At 38.6% G+C, this 22,057-nt stretch overlaps 1 protein-coding gene across 30 annotated transcripts in view; it reads left to right on the top strand.

Annotated features, from left to right (window-relative positions):
* Positions 1-22,057, top strand: part of RBFOX1 (RNA binding fox-1 homolog 1) — a 1,129,454-nt gene that overhangs the window by 885,014 nt on the left and 222,383 nt on the right. For 2 of the 30 annotated variants that reach the window (XM_027684205.1, XM_027684204.1), the window contains exon 2: positions 3,631-3,851. The exons of 25 other annotated variants lie outside the window; for them this stretch is intronic. In XM_027684205.1, the coding sequence (XP_027540006.1) occupies positions 3,765-3,851 (87 nt within the window). In that variant the 5' untranslated portion in view covers positions 3,631-3,764. Of the gene's footprint in view, positions 1-695; positions 849-3,525; positions 3,852-22,057 lie in introns of those variants that run through there. 3 more of the 30 variants (XM_027684206.1, XM_027684216.1, XM_027684215.1) reach the window with 3 other exon arrangements.

Raw genomic sequence — 22,057 nt, 5'->3', positions numbered from 1 at the left:
CTGGAAAACCCAAAGTTGGAAACCAAGAGCTGAAAGCAACATGTCCTGCATTAGCACACTGAAAATGGCTTAGCATGTCTTTTTTTTTTTTTTCTACCAGCATTATAATTTTCTAGAATGTAATGGAAGTGAAAGCTGTATAGTTGTTTAAAATAGATGATCTCCCCTTTTCCACCCATACATACACTTAATTTTTTTGCAGGGATTAGGAATCCTGGAGTGGGCAGGAAGTAAGTGCTGTCACCCCCCGTGGCTTCAGGCAGGTGATTGATGTGCACGGTCCTGACCATTCTGGCTTTGTCCTACCAAAAATGTTTAGGTCTGTGCTTAACCTTTACCATGCTAAAATAAAACAGACCTATCAGCTTATTTATTTATTCTAACACTATTCTGGCTCATTCTCTGGGTTCTCAGCACTCTCTGTGTTCAAATTTCATATGTTCACTCTCTGAGTTCTCAGCGCTCTTTACGCTCAAATTTCACGTGTTCAACATATTCTTGCCAAACAGGAGTGACCATTAATGGTGAACTGTAAAATAAACCAAATTTCCTTTTTTGTGTGGCTGGGAGGGGGAACACAAATGTGTTGGTATAAAGTGGTGAAGCTGCTGCAGTTGCACTGGCGTGAGTTCAGAGCTTGGCACGGGGCGGGGACGCGAGTAAAGCTCTGTTTGTACCTCTGTGGTTCTGGTTCACAGAGGTCTGTGAGAACTTAGATAGCTGGTGCACACATGGGACATCCTCAGAGAGCCCCCCAGAGAGTCACAGCTTGTCTTTGGAGTGCCATACTGCCAGACTTTTAGAAGTTGTTATAGTGAGGCAAGCAAAGCGGCCTTACCTTAAAACAGGTAACTACCGTTTATTTTCAAAGTTTATTTTTCTGTGTTACAGTCTGCAATGTAGAAATTATGAATGCTTTTTAGACATTGGATATTTTCATTGTTCTTGAATGTTTATGCTGCTTGCAAAGGACTGGAAGGCTCCTCCTGGGGCTTGCTGAGTTCAGACTACTACTGGCATCATATAATTGCCTGTTATAAGCCACCCTTTTTTGTTACTGTGTTTTGTTCTAGACCCTCATTAGTCAAGACCAAAATACTTAAAAAACCCAAAACCAAAAACAAACCCTCGAAAAAATTTTTTCAGCCTAAATTTATTCATAACAAGGTTTTTCTTGATTTTTAGAGTGTCAGGATTGTCCTTAGCTTAAACAGACTCTTCCTCCTACTGTTTTCTTCCCTGTTCACAGATTGTTTTGCTGGGATAAACAAATCCACCTCAGGTTCCTGTTGCAGCATAGTTGTTCCATTCTCCTGAATACAAAAAGGAATTTCTCTATAGCTATTGTATTTGAATTTGACTTTTTTTTTTTTTTTTAATGTGAATGAAGGGAACTGTATGCTAGTGGGAGAACCTCTAAGAAATCAGGAAATTAATTGAGACATAAAATTAATTAAGAAATACTTCTAATTTGCATCACACTAGCAGCTCAAATTCTTTAAACAGATGCAATGAGATCCTGCTTTTCTTCCTCCTGAGTTTAGATCTGCAGTTTCTGTTATTAGCAGAATCATGATCTTATGTTCTGTATTATTGAATTTCATCCCATTTCTATTAATGCAGCCCATAAGGTTTAGCAGTTCTTTCTATGTAATATTCTTATCCTTTTCAGTCTTGACAGTACCTTCCAAGTTTGTGTCATCAGGAAATTTCATCAGCATGTTGCCTTGTGCCAGAATAATTAAAGAAAATGTGAAAAAAAAAAATCTGTCCCAAAACAGATCACAGAAAAGCTTCCCTTAAGCTTGTGCTTCCCTGTAGAAGTCTTCTCCTTTAGGTTTTCTAACATCTTATCAGATACATACCTGCTGAAACAAAAAACCTGCTAGGGATTTTACAGAGCAATTTAACAGGCTTATTTATGTCAGTTGTCCCACTGGAGTCATTTGAGTAAAGCTTGCAGTATCCATTTTATAATCTCCATTCCTGGGTGAAAGAAATCTTTCTCTTCCAGTGCAGCTCACTCTGCTAGATGAAACAATTTAGGCAGTAGTTAAAATGAAGTTGTGGATTTTTTTAAAGAAATTAAATACTTCTAGGTGAGTTGTCACTGCAACTCGTTTTCTCATCTATACCTTTTGTTTATATGTTTCTGTGTGAAAGTTCACGACTGGTTTTGTATCGGAATTGATGAAAACCTTTTGAAAAATCCACGATGTGTCAGCCCTACTGCATTCTTAATAATTAAACTGCAAGGTTCTCAATAAGAAAAGAGCAAGAAATCAGATTTACACCTGAGCACAGTGAGGTAACCAGTGTGAACAGCATCATCCCCAGCAGAAAAGTGAAGCGATTCTGTAACAGGAGATGGAGTTGGGTAAACATCACTCCATCATGTGACAATCGCTGTCCTCACTGGCAGGGTCTCCAGAGAGCATCCCAGAGGGTCACAATTCAACAGCTAAAGTTAGAAATGGTCGAAGGCTGAGAGGAGCAAGGGCCAGCCTGCAGCTGCTGAGGTAGATTTGTGACTCCTGCACCACGGCTGCCGTGATACATGAGAATCAATTACTGGGAACCTTTCACGATGGTCAAAATGTGACATTAAATAATTGAGTATCACATCAAATCTTGTCTGCAATTAGTTATCTGGAAAAGTAATTATGCAACAAAATCAAGGAGCTGAAATTAGTGGTGTGAAGCACCCTGGTTATTCGAAGACTGTAGGAGAAGATTTTTTTTTTTAATGTATTTTTTTTTCTTGTAACATGAAGTTGTAAGTACCTAAGTAATTCCTTGTTGAAATAAAAAACTAGTCTTGCTCAATTGTAATTCTTGTCATTAGCCATATCTGCAATCGAAGATGCATTACACATGAAACAGGTGTTAATGACTTTGTTTTGTCTAAAGTAAAAATTAGCTGTGGAAGAGAATGTCTTGCAAGTAGTACATTTAAAATCAAACCTGTTTTGTTTAGGGAGGAAAACAGCCTAAATTTTGCTCTTTCTGTCTCTTACATTCTTAGTGTAAGTTGAATTGGAGGACGGATTTGAAATACTCTAATGGGCAAATTTGGTCTTTTTAAAATAGTTATATCAATGTAACAGCATAGATGTTGTGAAAGGTTAGAAAAGCCATTAAAATATAATTTACACTTGTAGAAGTAGTTAGCTTGTATTAGCTCAAATATTCAAAACAAACAAGGAAAATATAATTAATCAAAACAGGGTATGTACCCAGTGTGACAGACTTAAGTTTAAACACTCACATGAATATTGTTTAACAGTTTATTAATACAGGGAAATGTTTACTTATGCAATCATGATAAACCTGGTTATTTTTAAAATGGCTTCTGATAGTAACTGTTGTCATGTATATGTCAGAACTGATAGGAAAATTAATTCTAATTAGTAGACCTGTGTACAGAATTTGATCTCTATGTGTGTAGTACTTGAAAATCTGAACTGATAAAGAGTAGTAGGCTTAGTCATGTTACTTAAGCTGGTCCCAAAATAGCACCTTCCTTTTTTGGTAGAGTTAGGTTTGCAGCTGTTGTCTCTATCTGTTGTCTCTGAAGAAAATTTTAACATTTAAGAGTTGCTGACGTCAATTTTTTTCTTTTTTTTACAGCTGATGTGGGCTTTGCCCCTGACAGAAGTTATTTGGTTCTAGCTCTGAGTTTGGAAGAAGTTGGTATATAGATTTTCCCCTAACTTTCAATTGATGTGTTTAGCTTTAGTGGGAGTAATACTATCACTTAAACCATGTTGTCGTCTCAAGGAGTTTTGCTACATCCCTATGGAGTGCCCATGATTCTGCCGGCAGCACCATACTTCGCTGGACTTGTTCAGGTAATGCAAGGCCGCTTCCAACAAGCAACTTAACTCTAGTGCACTTAGAGCAATAATTGGAATTTTTATGGTTGAGAAAGCAAACACTTTTAATACAGGCAAAAGCTCTCATGTAGTCAGTGGGAAGACAGTAGGAAATCAAAAAGATGGATCACCCTAATCTGTGTATTGACATCTCTCATGGCTGAATAAATGGTGTAGTTGAGCTATATTTGCTTGTATTGATTTGTCTGCTGTTTAACATTCATGCCTTTGCTTCACGAGGTTGACCACAGGGCAGAGGATTTGCTATCCATTCCAGGTTTCTGAGGGAGTCAGCATTCCCACGGCAGGTCATAAGACAAAGTAACTTACCATGATGTGTTTAGGTTAAGTGTTTTAGCACAGCAAATAGGAATAGTGTTAAATGTGCATTAATTCATATGTTGTGCATCACACAGGGTTTGTGTTTTTGTGTGTATAGAAAAATATCACCTGCACAGAATATTTATACACATCCCATTAATTCTTTTGAACCCTCGAAGTGTAAGATCTTGCTGCAGGGCAAGAGTTCTGTATTTTAGAAGTTAACTGGCAATTACTAGATTGTTGTTGTTGTGTTGTCTGCTTTTGATTTGATTTTATTTTTATCAAAAAGTGGTGCTACTGAAGTTTCTGCTGTTCGACTTAGGATTTTTAATAGATTGTGTAGACGCTAATTAAGCAAAAAGTATCCTGTTGTTTACGGTATTGGAAGACATCAAGAAAGAATTCAAATAACATTTCCAAGCATTGACAAAATGGAAGGAAAGGTACCCTGTGACCGTAGGTAGATATTATGCATTAACAGGGTCAAGACACACACATATTGAGGCATTTCTGTGCTGTGCCAGTGATGAGTCAAATGAACTGTCAGGAAGAGGGAAATTTTCATTATGCTCTTCTACTCTAGTGTTTTGCTGGCAGAGAGGGGCAATCACAGCATGAAACAGGTGGTTTTCCATACAGGTCCCTTCAGTAATCCAAGACTGTGAGTTGTGTTCTTCACTTCAGGCTTGATATCAGACACATATGTCTAAAATAGAAATATAGCATTGCACAGTGGCCATTATCAGCTACTGAAAAACTGTGCCTTCTGAGAGTGCAAACTGGGGCTATTTTTCGTGCAGTGAGACATGGGAGCACATCTGAACACATCAAGCAGGCCTTGATATCCATTAGAATTTGGGGGTGAAGGTCGGACGCTGGAGCTCAGTCAGCCCCTGTGCCATCCTGTCCAATAAATAATTACAAGCAAATCGTGCCTTTCACTCTATGCTGATTGATGTTGAAATTGCTTTTGAAAGTTCTCATAAGTTCCTGTTATAGATTAAGTGCCGGTGTAGGAAAAATAACTGCACCCAACTGAAATGGGTGAATGTAATCAGGTTTAATGGACTCGAGAGCTTGTTGGGAATTAAATAACTATTGATTTGTTGGAAAGTTGCTGTCATTACAAAATGCCACTCTGGACGCATTATCCAAGCAGATAGATTAGAAGAAAGGACCCTTTGAAAATTGGGGATGCCTTATTTCAATCTTTTTCCTTTTCTTTCTTTCCTTAGAAAGATATATCCAGGTCTATTCTACTCCTTTAGCACAGATCTAAAATAGTCAAGCAATAAGAACTGTTGAACAACAAAAAAAATAGGTATGTTTACAGGTACAGTTGGAAAGTGTTCATCATGTGGATACTTCTCAAGTCTCTTGTCTTCTCTCTCTATCTCCCTCATGTCAAACCTGAAAATTGCATTTTGGAAAGAAAGCACACGTTTGTATTATTGTCTTAGTGAGTGAACTACAGCATTAAATGGCTTGACCAGTTTCTCCCCCCAAGTTTTTAATTCAATTGGTGGTATCTCTGGTCAGCTCATGACACTAGAATGCTTATTGTTTGTCTCTTAGAGTAAACCTAAGTATCCAAAATAAATAATGCAAAGGACACCTGATAAGCATATTTATATCATCCTCTTCTGAGCAGTAATTACATAACATTCGGTACTTTAATGGAAATTTTTGTTCAAAAAATATGCCTTGATAAACTGATTATGCAAATGGGGTTTTCCGGGGGATTGCAGGTTGAGACCACAACCTTGAAGTATTTTTGAATATGAGGCAGTTTTAACATTTTATGGGCTTATAAGATTGTAGTGTATTTACTTGCATGGGTTTCTACGGAAAATAGATGTATTTCTAATTAAGGATTCCCCATGATTTCCAATTGGTTTTATTCCTAGATTGCATCTGAAAACAGTGTAGAGTATTGCTTAGAGATTGGGGGACTGTTTGGGGGTTTTGTTATGTTTTGTGTTGCATGATTGAGCAAGAGAGAGCTCAGATCTCCATGGAGGAATGTTAATCTTCAGAGGTTCTGCACCTTGAAGAGCTGCATATTATTTTCCTTAGTGCTGTGTATGTGCAGCCTGTTCCAGCCTCTCCTCCTAAACTGATCAGTAAACTCTGTCATACATCCTCTGCTTGCTTTTGTCACACCGGCTTCTTACAGACTACAGGGATGTGTGAGCCCTGGGATGAACAAAAAAGGGCAGATACCATGGGTACATCCCTGAAAACACCTTATATGAGCAGCCATATGCATTTTCCCAGTTGCATGTATTCTATTAAGGAGCTTTGTATTCCTCTTACTGAGATCATATGTTTGAGTGAGATGGTAGAAAAGGAAATGCACGTGTTCTTGGAGAGAGAGAGAAGGTCCAGGGCTACTGAGATGTTCAACTATAACTTGCAAAAACTAACTTGCAAACTTAAGTTTTATTTTCCAATAAGTAAATATACCCTAAAAAAACCTTATTAGAATGATGGTGCTAATATTGCCTATGATTTATTAACATATTTTTAAATGAGAAAATGTTCTTTTCCTCTTCCTTGCTTCTCCTGGGTGAAACTGTAGGAGTAAAAAAAAAAGAAAAATCACATGAAAGTACAAATGATGCATAAATAGCATGATGCCTCATGTGGGTGAGGAGATGTTTTGTGCCTTGGCACAGAGGATGTCCTGGTGGCTTCATGGGCTGTCACAGGACCCGAACGGGCACTGCAGTGCAGCCCCTGCGTGTGCCGTGGGCAGCAAGGCCTCTGCTGGGGCAAAACTATCCTGCTGTTTGTCCTGGCAAGGGAGGTAAAAAAAATGTCATCCAGGATTAAGTGTCAATCCAGTGAAAGACTTCTTATCCTGCCCTTGGTTCCCATCCCAGTTCTGTCATTTGATTCCCAAGGGGGAGCCCGTATGTCCGGATGAGCGGGGAAGTCACTGGGGTGTCCGTGGAAAAGGTCCATGTGCACTGGCCAGGGTGTGGGAGCACGGCCCTGCTGCCAGGAGGAGTGTGTGGCTGTGTGCTCCTGCACCATCTCATGTGTTCTCAGGGTAAACCTGAAACCAAGGTCCGTTTATTTATCATTAAAATTACAAAGTGCAGCATCGAAAACTGTCTCACAATTCACCGAATATTGTGTTTTGTTAAATAATAACTTAAAGGTCTCCACGTCTTTCATGGCTCTGAGTGGTTCAGGCATATAAAATCTTTGCAATTGCTCTGGTTACTTGGAATGTTGGGTTTATGATAAAATATTTCAAAAACACACGAGCAATATATAACACTCTAATAATGGATGCTAAATTATTTATTACATGGCTGGTTTGGGTGGTTCAATTCCCATTTAGCAGAGAAAAAGGAGTTCATAGGCATTATTATAAAAAATATTAAAGTAGAAATTTCTTAGACCTTTTGGTAAACTGGAAAGTTCTAAATAGACAGATACTTCCATTTAACACAGAATGTGCTATTTAAATGTAAAGATGATAAAGATGGGATTATATTTGAATATGGTCAGTAATTTTTAAAGTATACTTTTATTTTAACATAGTGACCAGAAAAGCTTTAAGACTTCTGGAGGTTTAATGTGTTTATTGTTAAAGATTTCAACCAGCTAAGCTAAAACCTTTTCATTTGCTTATTTATCTATGTGGTGGTGAAGGGGAGGGTGGAGAAATAAGTAAGAAATGAAAAGCTGTCGAGGTAACTATTTCAATAAACAGGGAATTTCTGTACTTTTAAATCATTCTTAAGTTTAAATTACTCTTAAGATATTTATATTTTTTCCCATGCATCTGATTTTCCGTAACTGGTTAACTAGTGTGTTGAACTGACAACTGAAAATGTGGTAATCTGGAGACAGCTCCACTTTATTTTAGGGCTGAGAGAATTGCCTAGAATATGCTGTGAAAAGTAGTGGTGCAAACTTATCACAGTGCCATCACTGTACCCATCTGGAAAATCCTTGGTTTGCTGCTGTGTTGGGAAGTGCTAGCAGGGAATGCATGCAGAATATTTGCAGATGCTGCTGTGTGAGGCTACCTGCAAAATCACACTTGCTTTCTGGCAATCCAGTCTTGAAAAATGTCATGGATTTGTTGTGACACCTTGCATGAAAAAGCTTTTGTAATTTAGTAGGTTTTATTTGAATAATGCATTTGAAATAGCAGTGATGAGAGGTTTTAATTTTTCCTTCCTCGTGTTGCCTGAAGTGGTGTATAGTTGTTTCTGTTGGGTTTAGATTATGATCTAGTGGAATGCAGTGTGTAATTTCTGTTTACATTGGCTGAATTGCCTCTTTGAAGTGCAGTAAGTAGATGATTTACCTTAGATGCAGATTTATTCTGGCTTGATTGTGTTGTTCTGTCTTTGCAAGTGATAAGGGTCTCTTATTACTAGTACTGTGCTCCCAGTGCTTTGTGAGTGGAGGTTGAATATGTTTTACTACTGCAATCACTTTTCATCTGAATTTGTATCTTGTTTTGGTTTTGAGAGAGTATATCTAACATTTCTTCTCTGCCTGAGACTTGCTAAGTGCTTTCTCCCTTCTGTATCAGAAGAGCCTTTAACAGATGTAAAGTGGTGGTATTAGTGATGAATGTAGTCTGTGTTACTTTGATAAATGAAGATTTTTGTAAGCAATGTTTAAATCTCTGGAAATCATGGAATCATAGAATTGTTTCTTGGAAAAGAGTTTTAAGATCATCAAGTCTGACTCTTAACCCAGCACTGCCAAGTCCACCATTAATTCATGTCCTTAAGTGCCACATCTATGCTTAATTTTTAATTTACCCTTTTTAAATACCTCCAGGGATGATGACTCAACCATTTTCCTGGGCAGCCTGTTCCAATGCCTGACAACACTTTCCTAATATCCAATTTGAATCTCCCTTGGTGCAACCTGAGGCCATTTCCTCTTGTCTTGTTGCTCTAGAGCAGAATCTGACCCCCACCTCGATCCAACCTCCTCTCAGGGATTTGTAGAGAGAGGAGGTCTGCCCTGAGCCTCCTTTCCTCCAGGTGGAGCCCCCCCAGCTGCTCCTCATCACACTTGTGCTCCAGACCCTTCCCCAGCTTCATTACCTTTCTCTGGACACGATCCAGTCCCTCAACGTCTTTCTTCTCATGAGGGGCCCAAAACTGCTCCCAGGATTGAAGGTGCCTCACCAGTGCCCAGCACAGGGGACAGTCACTGCCCTGGTCCTGCTGCCACACTATTTCTCATCCAAGCCAGGTGCCATTGGCCTCTTGCCCCCCTGGGCACACCTTGGGCTCATGTTCAGCCACTGTCACCAGCATCCCTAAGTGTAGCCACTGCAGCCACTCTGGCCCAACCTGGAGCTGCAGGGGGTGGTTGTGACCCAACCCAGCACTTGACCTCATACAGTGGCCTTGGCCCACTGATCCAGCCTGTCCAGATCCCTCTGCAGAGCCTTCCTGCCCTCCAGCAGGTGGGGATTCCCACCCTACTCAGTGTCATCCACGGACTTACTGAGGGTGCACTCGATCCCCTTGTCCGGATCATGGACAACGATAACAGAGCTGACCCCAGTACTGAGCCCTGGGGAATTCCACCTGGGAGCATCCCCAGCTGGATGGAGCTCCAGGCACCACCTCCCTCTGGGCCCACCCGTCCAGGCAGATTGTTACCCAGTGAAGAGAACACCCATCCAAGCCACGAGCACCCAGTTCCTTCAGGGGAAGGCTGTGGGAAACTCTCTCAAAGGCTTTTCTAAAGTCTAGGCAGAGATCCACAACCTTGCCCTCATCCATTAAGGAGGTCACCCAAGGTCAGTCACAAAGGACATGCCTTTCTTAACCCAATGTTGGCTGGGCCTGACTGCTTCACTGTCCTGTGTGTGCCTCAGGATGGCACTCAAGATGATATGTTCCATACCACTGCAGATCTAATTGGTTTTCCTTCTGATACATGGATCAAGCGGTGGAGCCAAGATGCCACACTGGTGAAACCTGTCACCTGATCAAGAGGCTGCAGACAGCTTGAAACTGTTTGGTTATTGATACTGCAAGAGTTTGTTTTGTTTTAAGCTGCCTTTGTTTCTTGCTAATAAGTGCAGAGATATCATAAAATACCCGGTGAGTGAACCTGCAGGAGCGAGAGGGAGGGGCAATGGCATGGAATGTCTTTCCCACTGAGCAAAAAGTCAATTTTAGTAAGAAGGATAGCCTATCTAAATTGTTTTAGTTCACCTAAGAAACAAGTGGCTATTGTGGCCTCCCATCTAATTTTGTCTCACTAGCCTTTGTTTCAGAAATTAGCAGGTGACATAATTTGAATGAGTCAGGCAACACTGCATTGCCTCTTGTTCTGTGAGCTGGGTCAATGTTGTCTTATAGTCAGGGCTTTTTTTTTTTCTTTCTGAGTTCAGCAAAAAAAAAAGTAAAAGATTTCATCTGACACCCAACAGACAGAATTTTTTCCTTTTCCACTTTTGCATGTAATACCAGTATTAGTGAATTCCAGAAATGATGATCTATAATTATGGTCAGTACGTTGTGTGTTGGAGAATACACTTCAGTGGAGTGTTTTAGTATGGCAAAAAAATGAGTAACTTTTTGACTGCAGCTTTTGCAGGGGTTTTTAAGTGGAATAAATACAAGGTTTTTGAATTTGTATGAACACAATAGATTCCATAGATGAAATAGCCTTCATTAGGGTAAATTCTATTTATTTGTTCATCCTGTAGATAAGAGAAAGCCTTTAAGATTTAGATTCTCTGTAAAAGCAGATTGTTTAATTTGGCTTACCCAACTAGAAGCCAGTGAACTGATAGGACTGTTTCCAAGGATCTGGAATTTCAGCTGATTTTTTTTCTTTTCTGACTCATGCATAATTATCAGTAATAAAAGTTCTGATGGCCAGATTATGACAGGAGATACAACTTTGAAGTTCTTTTGCTTTCAGTAGAATGATTCACAACTGATATAAAAATATGCTTGTACATCTAAATATAGAACAATCATTTTAATGGAGTTGGCTTGAATATTTCACCTATTTACCCTCTGAAAAATTATCCTGTGTTGCATGAGCTAACATTAGAAACCCAGTTAAAATACATCTTTTGGCCTGTCTGCTTGCTTGCTTTTTTTAACTGAGGTGTGCAGGTAACTGTTTGCTCAGACCTGGTTTCAAACAGGGTGTTGTAAAAACATACAAAATGTCTGTTTCAGTAGATCAGGGTGTGGAAAAAATATAGTGAGGACCTCATAATTTCAGGTATAAATACTTTCAGCTGAAGTAGTTGGGTTTGAACTGCATTTGAACTGCACTGTTGCTACCAAAGAGTGATGGAACCACACCTGGCAGATATTTGCCAGCCAGATATCAAAACTGGCTTAAATTTATGAGCATCCAAAAGGTTCATAGATAATTTGAAAAATTTGGGGGTATTTTTAAGTGTAGTAACAGATCATGAACCCTGTAAATAGATAATAGGAAATTGGTCCAGGTAAATTTTAGGTGTCAGAGTTTCTAATTGTGTTCCACAAGATTCAGGTTATTGCAGATTAGGGTAAATTCTGATATCCTGGTTCCTTTTCTTTCCAGAGTTCCATGAGTTAGTTGGGTTGGAGGATGACTTAATCTTCTAATTCTGATGAGTTTATTAAATCAGTAAAGAATGTAATTTTTTTTTTTAATCTACGTACTGTTTTATTGCTGATCAAGCTGAGAAGAAAGAAAAAGTCTCTTGCCTGTATATTCAAGAGTCAGAAAGGTTCCTAGTCTGCCTTTTAAGATTTTATTTGAGGCCCTGAATTAAATAAAACATCGTGCATTTCAATGAAATGTTATTCAGACTTTATAGGAAAATATCCTTCTGTAAAAGCAACTTATCCCTTATTAAGGTAAAGCTAAAAGTACTCAAAGCAGTGAACTGATCTGAACTATGCTGATTTTTTAATTGATTTTTTTTTTTTAATTCTGATAGATTAGAAGTATGATGGGGTGCTTATTATCCCAGGGTTTTTTCATCTTATAGAGCTGGAAATGCACTTTTGTTATGTCTCTGTCCTTTGCCATATTATTTCAAAAGCATGTACTGCCCTCCTGTAACAATGCTAATTAGTAGCATTTAAAAATCGTGGAAGAGAAAATGGTAGGTTGTTACTATATTGGTTTACTATGATAGATGTTTATGGCACCTTGTTTTCTTTATGCCATTTTAATATATAGTAAATTCAGTCAAATTCATTTCCAGCCATCTTAGACACTTAAGCTTCAAAACATCCACCCCAGGCAAGAGTGTGGCTGCCAAAATGCAAATACAGGGGTTTCTCTGAGAGTTACCAGCAACTGTGCAGGTACACATCAGCTGTCTTTATTTTCCCTGACAGTGGGACTGAATATAAGCATGTTTCAAACACTCTGAGAACAAATCATGTTGACATTTGAAACCAAAACAGAGGAAGAAAAGGGAATTTCCAAACATTTTACTTCCATTCTCGAGAAAATCTTAGAACTGTATTAAATCACAACCTAAGCATGGGTGAGTATTCCAGAGAGAGTAATAGCAGGATCAAAAAAAACCCACCATCAGGCTTTTTAAAAGCTATAACCATGTAGCTGGTTAAAAGCAAGAAAGATGACATTTAGCTGAGAGATAAAAGGTGACTGGAGGTGAGGGAAAGCAGGTCTTGCTGCATTTGTGAATGATCCTGTAGGTAATAATACAGAGTGAGTCATTCTTCATTTCCCCACTAGCCTCAGAGTGCTGCTGACTTCAGTGAATTAGCAAACCTGAGAAGTCCTTCCTCACTCCCCAGGGATGATTTTCCCTGTCAGTGCAGCTCAGGGAATCAGGCTCAGCTCAGCTGGATGCTGAACCGGGCACATAAAACGGGACCTGCTTGAGATTTCTGAAAGAGAGTTTGAAGGTGTTTATCCTCTATGCAAAATGGTTCCTTATTCTCTAAGTGTTGGATATTTTTATGTGCACAGGGTTTGGGTTTATTTTATTTTTGTGAGAGTGGGTTTGGTGTTTGATCAGCTTTTCAGTATCTCTTTATTTGTTCTCTAAAGTATTAGATCTTATTTATGCAAAAAAAGATATTAGAGATATATTTTTAATATTTTCAGAAATACAAAACAGCCTATTTTTAATGAAATAAGCTCACTTTTGCTAGATTTTCTTTCTCTTTGACTTGGAATTGTTCTGAAAAACATTATTTGAATAAAATTTTTAAAAGAAATTTGATCTTGCTAACATCTGAGGTACTGAGAAAAAGTAAACCTCTACAATTGTATTTCAACGCCCTGTTAGAATGAAAATACTTTCACTTCAAAGCATGAATACTGTTTAGAGGTATGAGAAAAACAGAATGGAAGAGGATACTGACTGTTTGTATACAAAATAGAAAATTCAGAATCTTAAGTCATGAGGATCATTAACAGAATCTCAAAAATTTGATTCTATACAGGTTGGGCCATACTTGAGAAGGTCTAATCCTCAGAATCTTAAGTAATTTGTATTTTCTTATGCTTTTGTAGCAACTAATTACTACGAAGGGGTTTAGAAGTCGGTGGTACCTGGGGACTGTCCTGTGTTGGAAAACTGCCTCTGCAGGTCCTTGCTGCAGAGAGGGGGTTCACTGCTTGAACTTCCTTCCAGGGAATGTTCCTTTCAGAAGTGCAGCGATCTTTTCTACCTTGTCCTGAGATGGAACAAGGAGAATGAACAATCTAACGTGTTCTGTTGTGACAAGTCACGCAAGAGTCTGTTCTGAGTTGAACATGGAAAACAGCACAAGCTTTCCTTTCACTGAGGGAAATTAAATGCAATTGGAGCACTCCTCCTTCTGGAACAGAGGAAGAAATTACACTTTTAATTATTACTTTTTTTAAAATCTTGTATCCAGACAGGAGGCAGTACCTTTTTTTTTTCCCCTCTTCTCTCTTTTTTGGCCTTATGGTGTTTAAAACCAGGAGAAAGAGAACTTGAAATCTTGAAACTCTCTTAACCTGTGTGTGACCAACTCTTAAAATTCACCTTCCATGTTCTCTTTGTCTCCTCTTTCCATTTAAAACATAAATCTCCCTCTCACCTTTTACCACCCAGATAGAAGAGGATTTAAGGCTAACTGGAATGCAGCAGCTGGGGTTAGGCCCAGTTCTTAAAAGACCAGCCAGTCTTTGGCAAGTTGCTCTTCCTACTCGATTCCCCCATCAACTCCATTCTGATGTTTCCCTTTTCATTTTAGAAAATTGTGCAGTTGCAGAAATCACTGGCTGTTTTTTTATTCATTCAGAATCTTAAATATAAAATATAAGTATAAAATGAAGGCAAGTATGTGAAAGGACTTAGTTCTGAACACTTCTTAAGGTTACCTGAAACTGTTGATGGCTCAAAGACATTTTTCAGAACTGATTGTTCTGTAGGAAAAGAAACAGATGGATTGGTTTCATTATAGCACTGGTCAGTGTGTGCTGGGAAACTGCCTTCCCTGGCTCCTGGGGTGACTTATTTTGGGGACAGAAGTTGTTAAAGCCCACTGGAGCCTTTTGAACGCTGCTGGCACAGGAAATGAAATCCATCCATTGCGGGACTCTCCAAGTCCCATTTTTAGGTGACACACTGTGGTGGATTGAAGGGAGTAGATGGTCTTTTTACTGCAGAAGTGAATGGTTTCGTTTTTATGCCTTCCTCCATGAAGGAACAGTTAAAATCAGGCACAGGGAAGTGTAACAGATGTTCATACACGTTTCCCATCTGAAAACGCCTTCCGCTGGCCAAGATGATTGTTAGGCACAATTAAACCCAGTATATACATCCTGTACCGTAAGCCAAGTTTCCTGAGTATGTTCCCAACAGGGAAGCACAGGTTTGGAAAGAAGGAAGTTTATATGAACTTTCATCTGCAGTAGATTTTTGAGAGTCACTGTGTAAAAGACACAGGAGACCTGACTGGCAGCTCAGCCTGTACCCCATGCACTGCTCTGTGTCTTTAAGGCACAGCTATACTATATACAACTATATCTTTAAGAAACAATTTCAATCCATGAGCAAATTTCCTATGCATTTCAGGGATGCTAATGCTTGAAATCTGATTTTTGAGAGGCATTTGGTGTAATGTTGCCAACTGACTTAAAAAGCTTGTGATATTATGCCTTGTAATGTTCCACATTCTGTGTAATTGTCACTGTAATCAGCTTTATGATGGCAACTCTCCGTGATGACTACAGGGATATATTTTTTTGCATATTATGTCTGAAATGTGAGGTACTTTTTGATTTCAGAGGCATACTGGTAGTGAAGGGAGGAAGGCACTGCAGGCTTTCGAAATCATGGATAAAATGTTTATGCAGAGAGTGGAATTTGTCATTTCCAGTGATGTGATAGCATCTACTGTTGAAAAAGATGCTGAGAACCAAATGCTCTTATATTTTGTGATTTGTATTGTAATTGAACACATTATAGTTGGCCATTCTGGGAAAGCGTGCTTTCCTGGCAGAAAATTGCAGTGATTGACTTTTTTTGTTGTATCAGAATATTACACAGGCTCTGTTGACCTAAAAATGTCAGTGGGTATTTCATATCAGTCTTCTTTTGCCTTGTTTTTTTTTTTTTTTCTGGGGGGGGGGGGGGGGGGACACAGAAATGCAAGACAGACCTTGCTTTTCTGTTGTGTAATGCCTGCCTTTTAATAATGCAAAAAACTCTGTGCCAGGTCTGTAAACAGAGTCTGTAAGTTCTGGGCAGTCAGTAAATCTTCTCACTGAAATGTGCAAGAGAATTCTAAACCAAACCTGCTTGTTATTCATCTTATTTTCCTTTAATAAGACACAAACCTGCAAATATTGCTTTCCTGTTTTTTCTCTGGCCTTAGTTCTCCATGTAGTGTCTTTAACTTCCTCTTCAGCTCTTTAGTATCTCACGTTATTTTTACTCTTGTCTCACGTGCAGACAATGGGACACAGTTCCCTGTATTTCATAAGACAAAAAAGTAGGACTCTTCTTTTTTTTTTTTTTTTTTTCTGCAAAACATGCTTTATTCCTGTGACAGAGGATGTCTTAAATACCTTTGTTAGTCCTCTGGAACTGATGGACTTCTGAGGAGTGCCTCAAACCTTGCTGGACAACATATGGCCTTTATATGTGCCTCAAAATTATTCTCACATTATTAACTCATGTGATGCCAATGTGTCTATTTCTGGTGCTTGTCCCCAAGAAGCATTTTCTTGTTTAAATGTCTGTGAAATATAATTTTTATATGCTGTTCTGTGGTCATCTTGAGGTTGGTATGTTCCTGGTTTAAGGTATCTGGCTGCAAAATTATCATTTGCTTTATTATTGGTTGGTTTATGCAGAACCAAACTAATTTTGTTTTTAATAAAAGCCTTTGTCCAACATAATAATAGCTAAAGGCTGAGAAATGCAGTTGTATTCTCTGGGTTCCAATAAGAAATGGACAATCAAGAAGGGAAGAGGTAGTCTTGTGATTCTTGGAATCTTATTTAGCATGGGAGAGATTGTTTCAAAATATTAATAAATGTGTAGCATTTGCTTCTGGATAGGCAGGATGAGAATTTCTGTTTTACATTTTCAGTTTGTTAGTTGAATATTCTGTAGAGATTTTCATCCACCGAGTTCAAGAAGTCAGGATGAGGTACCTGAAATACTTAAAAGTAGTTTTGGGTCAGAGCCAGACTATGTAATTATATAAGCCCATATTTCATAGTTATATTTGCTTCTTTCTGAGTCCTTCTTTTCTGGCATAGCAAGTAATCTTTGCAGTGTCTCATTTCTTGATACCATTCTGAAGACTGTTTTTAATACACAGTTTTTACTTTGGGTATTTTATGTACCTCTACTGCTTCTCTCACCATGTTGCTTTAGAAATGTTTTCTTTTGTTATGTAATTTGGAACACTTCTCTGTTCCTAAACAGCGTAACCTTTTGGAATTTTATTAATTAAAATGACCTTCTTGTCACCATTCATCCATTCCTTTGCAAAAAAAAGAAAAATATATGGCCCCCAGATCACAGAAATAGGTGGTGAGCTGGGAATCAGACACCTTCACAAACAGATCCAAGACGTGTTTTTAGGGAACACTGCAAACTAGCAAGCACTTAAAGTCTTTGTGAAATTATTTCTTGAGAATGATGCCTCTTACTCCTGAGATGGTTCTCAAATGTACTCTCTAAATGACTAAAGCTAAAGAATTAACTTGTGGATATATTGTACCCTGATACCATTGACGATATTTGTTACTTTGTTTTTCTCTGTGTGTGCATAACTCTGCTTAAGCTATGTGTTTCCTTGGAGGGGAGGATAAAAGTTATAAATTATGTCAAATTTATTGGGTTTGTTTGTTAAATAAGTTGTGATTCAAGAATAAGATCAAGCACTTAGTGTTAATTACACTCCATGCCTTGTTGGGAAAAAAACAATGTACATACTTTGTGACTGTGGTTAATAGTTAGTTTTTGTACTCTAACAGAACAGGAGACTTTGATTATATATTACCCACTGCAGAAATAGAAAAGCCAAATTGAACATGATATGTTTCTTTTGCTCTCTCTGTCTCAGGACAGAACATTTTTGTTAAAAATTGATTGCACACTCTTTAACAAAAGCCATTTATCTAATGTAACAAAACCTAAGGGGTTTTTTGTAGTTTTGGTTTTTATTTTATTTTTATTTCCATATTAATAAGTGAATGTATACATTTATACAAGAAAATTTTCTTGCTGTGAAGAGCAATTTCCAATTCACAAGTTCTAAGATGTTCGAGCCAGGAAGGATCGTTATGATAATTCAGCCTGTCCTCTTGAAAGTACATGCTACAGAATTTCTCTTGGAGACTGACTCAAAGCAGACCTTTTGGAAGATATTTAATCTTGGATGTTTAAATGAATGTAATTTGGGTTGCTTCAGTTTCCCTTCTACCCTATGAACTGTGTGTGTGTTTAATTCCCCTTGCAGTTTGGACACTGCAGGGCTCTATTTCTCCTTATTTCTGCTTCTGGCCACTGGTTCCTGCTGTGTTTTGTGTTCCTAAGACTGAAAATGCAAAATACCCTCAAACAAATGAGGAAGCTCTTGGAGTGTGCCACCTCCTAAAAGAGATGAGTGTCATAGGCATGGAGGAAAACAGGGAAGCAAGAAACCTTGTGGAATCCCATAATCTACTTCTCTGCCTGAAAGCAAGATCAATTTTGCCTCTATCAGTCCTGACAGACGTTTTTTGGGTCTGTTCTTAAGGTCTTGAACCACGGGGACTCTCTAACCTCTTCAGGCATTTTACACTTGCACTGGGGGGGTTTCTTTTCCCCAGTGTCCGAGTTAAAATTATTTTATTTTGTCATTTAGCCTCCCACTGTTGTTTCATGCAGAGTGGGCATAGGAAATGCACTATTTCCACCCTTTTCATAGTGGGCCATTTTCTGCTTAAAGATAGTGCTGTCAACCTGAGCCTTCTCTTGTTGTGGTAGTGCAATCCTCATTCCTTCAGTCTTCCCTTCTGGAGTTCTGAGACAGTATGGATAAGATTTCTAGACGTGTAGAATTTAGGTGTGTAGTTTCTTTTCTTGAGAAGAACATGGTATAATGTATGAAGCAAAACTTTCCTTCAGATACCTGAAATTGGAGCAGGTGATAATAAAATTTTGCTAGTAGACACAGATGTACAATGGGAAGGAGAACTTAGAGTTAACAGTAAGTCATGAGACACAGAGCACTGTGAAGGATGAGTTTATTTTGCTGTTATTAAAAATTTCATTTCAGGATAATCCCTCTGAGATTTAACACGTTATTTTAAGAAAAGCTTCCTAGAGCAGCAGTAAACAAGACACAGTACAGTAGGTTCAAGCGATTCATAAATGTTTGGATTTTTTTAAACATCCCATTTATTGAGTCTATTTCTGATACGGTGCTGAAAGAAACAGCAATCATGTTGCCTGTGTGTTTGCAAAGAGTGACATTTGTAAAGTAATCTATTTAAATAATCAGCACTCTGAGGCCTTGTCTGCCGTTTTTGGCTGTCAAATTTTGTGAAGTAGGAGGAAAACCATTTAAAGCACAGGCTAGCTCTTCACTGAGTTTTGCATATCCCTCCTTCATCAGCAGCTCAGCCGAGGCTTAATTTTGAGGTGCTGCTGTGTGTGTGGCAGTATCCGTTTCTGGGCATGGCTTTGGCAAAGCACTGACAGAGCATCCTGTGCCTATGGATGTCCAAAAGCAGGAGCATCCCATCCTTCCACCGGGATGTGTTTGCTTCCACTTGTGTCACAATGCCCCAATCCCCATTAATACAGAAATGGGGTGAAGAAACCTCATTGTACTGTATGACCTTTACATTGATGTGGGACATGTTTAACTCTTGCAGTGCACAAGGGTGGCTTTTTGCACTAATATGTTGTGTCACACCCACGTTTTGAGGAGACACCATTACAGAAATCACAGCAGAAAGCCACAGAGTATTTATATACAAGAAAAACATGGTGTTTTCTATAACCTCAACACAGTGGGTAGTGATCTTGATATGTTATTCGTAGGGATAACTGATTACACTAAAGGCAAAACAGTGAACAAAATGCACTTGGGCCACCCTTGTGTTGCCTGACCTTAATTTTCCCTCAGTAATCATCACTGTACTGTAGGGAATTATTGTCTTATATGTGTCCTTTCTCCTTTTCTAAATTTGTTATCAGAGGATAACTGACAAAATATACTATATAAATACGTATATTCTTCAGTTCTTTTAAAGCCACAGTCTTCCAAAGTCACACGTTACAAATTTGTGATTAATCCATATTTCAATTTGGCAGCCTCCAGTAGAGAAGGCATTTTGACATGTGTTTAGCAACACTCCTGTTCAAGAAGGCACTGAAATTACAGTAAAGCACATGCTGAAGTGCCTTCCTGGATTGGGATCCTAGCACTCAGTAAATACAATCACATTTTCTCAAGTTTTCTCCTAGTTTTAATACTGATGATGGGATCTGAAACTCTGAGGCTTGGATCAAGAATAGTCTGTGATCAGGAAAAGGCAGATGAGTGGTCATGGAAAAGCAGAGAGATGAAGGAACACAGGGAAGTAAAGTGAAACAAATGAGCCTTAGCAAAGTGGGATTTATTTACCACTTTTTATTTGTATCACTGTGTATAAAGTGTCTCAAAAAAGCCCCCATATACACCACATTTCTGCTTTAAGGAATCTTCTTGCCCTGGAAAGAACCCCCTTGCTTTTTTCCCTTAGTTCTTCACAGGAGTGTTGATGTGCTGAGGTGTGTGCAGCAGAAATAAACCTGTTAGAAAATCAGGGTTAGTGAGGGATGGAAGTGTGGTGGAACCTCACAGCCCTTCTTGGAGGCCTCCAGATGACCATTGCCATGTCTTGTTCTTGTAGAATTTACTGTGTCATTTCAGAGAAGAATGAGAGCTTTGTCACCTCTTACCATCCCTGGGGAGAGCTTGTGAAGGGTCACATGTGGCAAGAAATGTATAAAGATGAAAGAGTGCCTTTTGACTCACTCCCAGACACAAAATACAGGTAACAAGAGTGTGTGTTAAAGAAACATTCAAAGAGTTTATATATAATTTTCCATCTATTTCATGGAAGAATAGAGGGGACTGTAACAATAAGGCTATGGTTTCTTCTGCTTCAGGTTCATAATGATAAATAAGATGATAGTGAATTAAAACTCCTATCATATTAATGGCCTAAGCTAAAGGAGGGCAGGTTTGAATTAGATATTAGGAAGAAATTATTTACAATGAGGATGTGAGGCCCTGGCACAGGTTGCCCAGAGACACTGTGGACTCCTCATCCCTGGAAGTGTTCAAGGCCAGACTTGAGGGGGCTCTGAGTAAGTGAGTGGTGTCCCTGCCCATGGCAGGGGAGTTGGAATGAGATGGGTTTTAAGGTCCCTTCCAACTCAAACCGTTCTGTGATTCCATCAGTATAATTTTCCTGCTGTTTCTTTTTTTCACTGTGTTTTACCATTCCCTCTCTGCTCTGGTTTATGCATCAATGCCTGCATAACTAGGAAGTGATCCTTGTAATGTGGACAAAATCACGAGTGTAAGGCTGGAAACTCCTTTTAGTTTTGCTTAATATGTTTTATATTTTATCTCACGCATATATGTAAGGATACATGTGTATTTAATGATATGGGGAAGATTTCTGTCTGGACTATGTGAGGAGAAATCTGTTTCTCTTGTAACCTGATGTGGATCGTGTATTTTTATTTCGTGAAACTTCTCACAGCTCATTTCATTGTTTCAGGGACAGATTTTGAGGTAGTCACATATATTATAAAATTAAAATGCAATAGTGGTGTTCTTTGGGAGACTTGTGAAAAGGACATGTGTAGTTTTAAATTCTCTGGATAGTGGGAATGCAACACTGGATTTTTTTAAGCTTGTGGTGTCTAGATTATGAGCTATTTTGTATGAACGTTTCTGTGAAATGTCAATATCTGCTTGTAAAGTTAATAAAATACCTGAAGATTATACTGAAATTTCTCAGTAAGGTAGAGTTTATAATGTTTTTAACACTAGAAGAGTTTTGGTAGGTGCTTAAAAATTACCATTACCAAAATTCTCTTCATTTCAGTTGGTGTAGACATGCTCCTTTTTTCACTCGCTCTGTTTATTATCACCAGGGTGTGCTTAAATCACACTCTGTACTCAGTGAAGCTTTGCTGAAGAATGTCAGTCAATAGTTGCAAAGCTGTCAAACACTTTTCCATAAGTTGAATTTACACGAGCACTTCAAGAAGAAATTAATGAAGTCTTGTTCCACTGCACGTGGGTAGCCATGTTTAATAAACTTTTAGGGATCTGAAGTACTATGTAGTTGCATTTGTTTCTGGATTACAAAATTTATAA

This window comes from Neopelma chrysocephalum, unplaced genomic scaffold, assembly GCF_003984885.1.
Source record: "Neopelma chrysocephalum unplaced genomic scaffold, ASM398488v2 Primary Assembly neopelma1_65b, whole genome shotgun sequence".
NCBI classification, from domain to species: domain Eukaryota; kingdom Metazoa; phylum Chordata; class Aves; order Passeriformes; family Pipridae; genus Neopelma; species Neopelma chrysocephalum.
This window is presented reverse-complemented; position numbering and strand designations above follow the sequence as displayed.